This window comes from Acyrthosiphon pisum, chromosome X (assembly GCF_005508785.2).
Source record: "Acyrthosiphon pisum isolate AL4f chromosome X, pea_aphid_22Mar2018_4r6ur, whole genome shotgun sequence".
NCBI lineage: Eukaryota > Metazoa > Arthropoda > Insecta > Hemiptera > Aphididae > Acyrthosiphon > Acyrthosiphon pisum.
Window position 1 is genome coordinate 19277379 of NC_042493.1, and position 2632 is coordinate 19280010.

At 32.0% G+C, this 2632-nt stretch overlaps 1 protein-coding gene across 1 annotated transcript in view; it reads right to left on the reverse strand.

Moving 5' to 3' along the window:
• LOC100168383 (ADP-ribosylation factor-like protein 1) overlaps positions 1–2390 on the reverse strand; it is a 4445-nt gene extending 2055 nt beyond the window's left edge. The window contains exon 1 of the mRNA XM_001948261.5: positions 1924–2390. Coding sequence (XP_001948296.1) covers positions 1924–1927 — 4 coding nt within the window. The 5' untranslated portion in view covers positions 1928–2390. The remainder of the gene's footprint in view (positions 1–1923) is intronic.
• Between the last annotated feature and the right edge of the window lie 242 nt (positions 2391–2632).

Below are 2632 nucleotides of genomic sequence, written 5' to 3' on the forward strand. Positions count from 1 at the left end.
TGCAATAGTCAGTAGATATCTAATGTTCTGTTTATTGTTTACTTAGTTTTTTTATTACCAGCAGTTTAGGCTACTTGGACCTGATGTATGTGAATACAACTGACTCTAGACAAAATACTGTGTTAGGGTTGATTATCGACTTAGTGATAATTTAAAATTTCTAGGAAATTCTACAATAATAATTTCAATTTTATATTATGTTTTGTTTTATTAGAAACATCAGAAATGAATACATAATACATTAAAAATTAAAATAATAATATAATTTTCAATTAATTATATTTTATATATGGTAAAGCTAGATTTATAAAACAAAACAATTATTTTATGTAATTATAACCTAACATACTTTTATTGTAAAAAAAAATATTCAACAAATATCATAAAAACCCACATATATTTTGCATCACCTAAGTTAACTACTTTAATTTAAAAACTATAGAAAATGTGAATAAATATTTATATTTTCCATAACTACTTGGCACACATAATTCAAGTTCGCCGCATCCTGTTTCAGAATCAATAAGAATATTAGACTTTCTGAGTACAAAGACACGGAAGTGCTAAATTTAACAAGGTAGGTACTTTGGCAGTGATGTACATTTTGATGTTATAAGACAAATTATATGAGGCCAGGTGGAGGAATGCAATAGTAATCTCCACATGATCTCACAGTTAAAAAATAAATATGGGGAAACCAAACACACAACTCAACAATGCAGATAAAATATAACTAGAGATAGATTTTGATAAAATTTGTTTTTGACTACCGGTTTAAATAAATCTTGTAGGTATATGATTCACGTAACAGAATAAATGTACCAATGCATGAGATTACATTATTTAGATTTTTCTCGCTTTTTTGTGCATTTTATGCTTTTTGTTATTTTTAATACCTATTTAGTTATGAATTATAATCAACCTAACAAAATTAAACAAAACATATTAACATAATTTAGCAACCAATTAAAACACCACAAATTACAAATTTCATTTCATTCTAAAACCTACTCAAGAAGTTACTTTGAAAATTGAAAAATTGTCATAGGTAAGTCCAATTATATGGTAAAAATATTTTGCATATTATCTATTTGCTCGTCTTTAATATTAACAGTTAATATTTCTAATTAATCTTCTAGTCAATATGAGTTTTATTATATTATGTTGTTCAAAATTAGCAAATTTGTATTATATTCGTTCTAATGTAGGTATAAGAAATTTAACTCTCATCCACCTTTTAACCTAACTCATTATAATCGTTCAATTTAGGAACTTATGTAAATTATTACTGACAATAAATCTGAATTTATCCCATGCATAAATACTATACCCACATAATGCCTAATATAATAACAATTATAGACAGACCAGGAAGATTCCACTAAACCAGTCCATAGAATTTAGATATTCGATAAGCTTTTGATTGCATGAACATTGAATTGAATCTGTAATCTTAAACTCTTATTATGTGTATAATATGTGGCGCGACTGTGCAATTTTGTATGCCCAACATGGTAGTCCACTTTATACAATATTTATAATCACATATATCAAAATATAAAAACTAACTAACAACACACTTTTGTTGTTGTTGTACTAGAAAATTTGGGAACACGATGAATGTGAAATTTAAGCGAAAACAAAGCACAGAAAAAATCGAGGAAAAAATGATACAATCAGATTTAGATTGTTGGTTATCCTCCAAGATTGATAGTAATAAGTATATCAACGGATAGAGCAATTACATAACTTCCAAACACTTCAAACGCAGCACAAAGGCGGACAGGCCGGTATCATCAAATCCATTTGAAGCACATCAGGTCTAAAAGAGCTTACGGGACCTGCGACCCGTGTTGGAGACGTCGAGCACCGACTATACAGAGACGAATCACAACACACAATCGTTTGCTCTCGCGCCCTTACCCATTGTCAAAGTGACAGAGCGGCTGGTCGCTGGTGACAGACAACGTGGACGGTATTTTGTGTCTCTCGCGTCGGCTGTTCGCTTGACTTCGACTACTTCAGACACACTGCAGAATGTCAGCGCGGGTGATGATTCTTCCAGACAACGCGGAATAAACAGCAATCACCAAATAGCGGCAATCAAAATCGTTATTCGTAAATGATCGGTTGTCGAATTTATTGTCGTAATAGTAGAAATATTATTAATTATTCTTATATAGTTGTATTAATCCGATGCGACTGCGATGTGCGATGTTCCGATGTGGAGGCGACGATAAAAAGTAATAAGTAATAACTATTAAGTCATAACGCGACGGTCGACGGCTGCTACTGCTGCTGTTAAGGCGTGTTGTTGTGGACACTGTGTAATCCGTGGCGGGGGGTGAGGGGCAAAACGGTTTTTGTTTTTTGCGTTCTCTTATCAGCCTGCAGCCGTCGCCACTCTTCGTCACGCTATCACAATCACACACTCACACGACTACACGAGTCACGTCGTAGCTTTCCGACGCCGCTGTCTACGTGTCATTTAATGAGTATTGACTATTTTTTTTTATAACTAATAGCATGGGTAATAATCATAATATATTATACTTATCTATGGTAATAATGTAATATGACTCATTATAATATAGTGGTGACTACGAACATAATATAATAGTAGTAATAATAG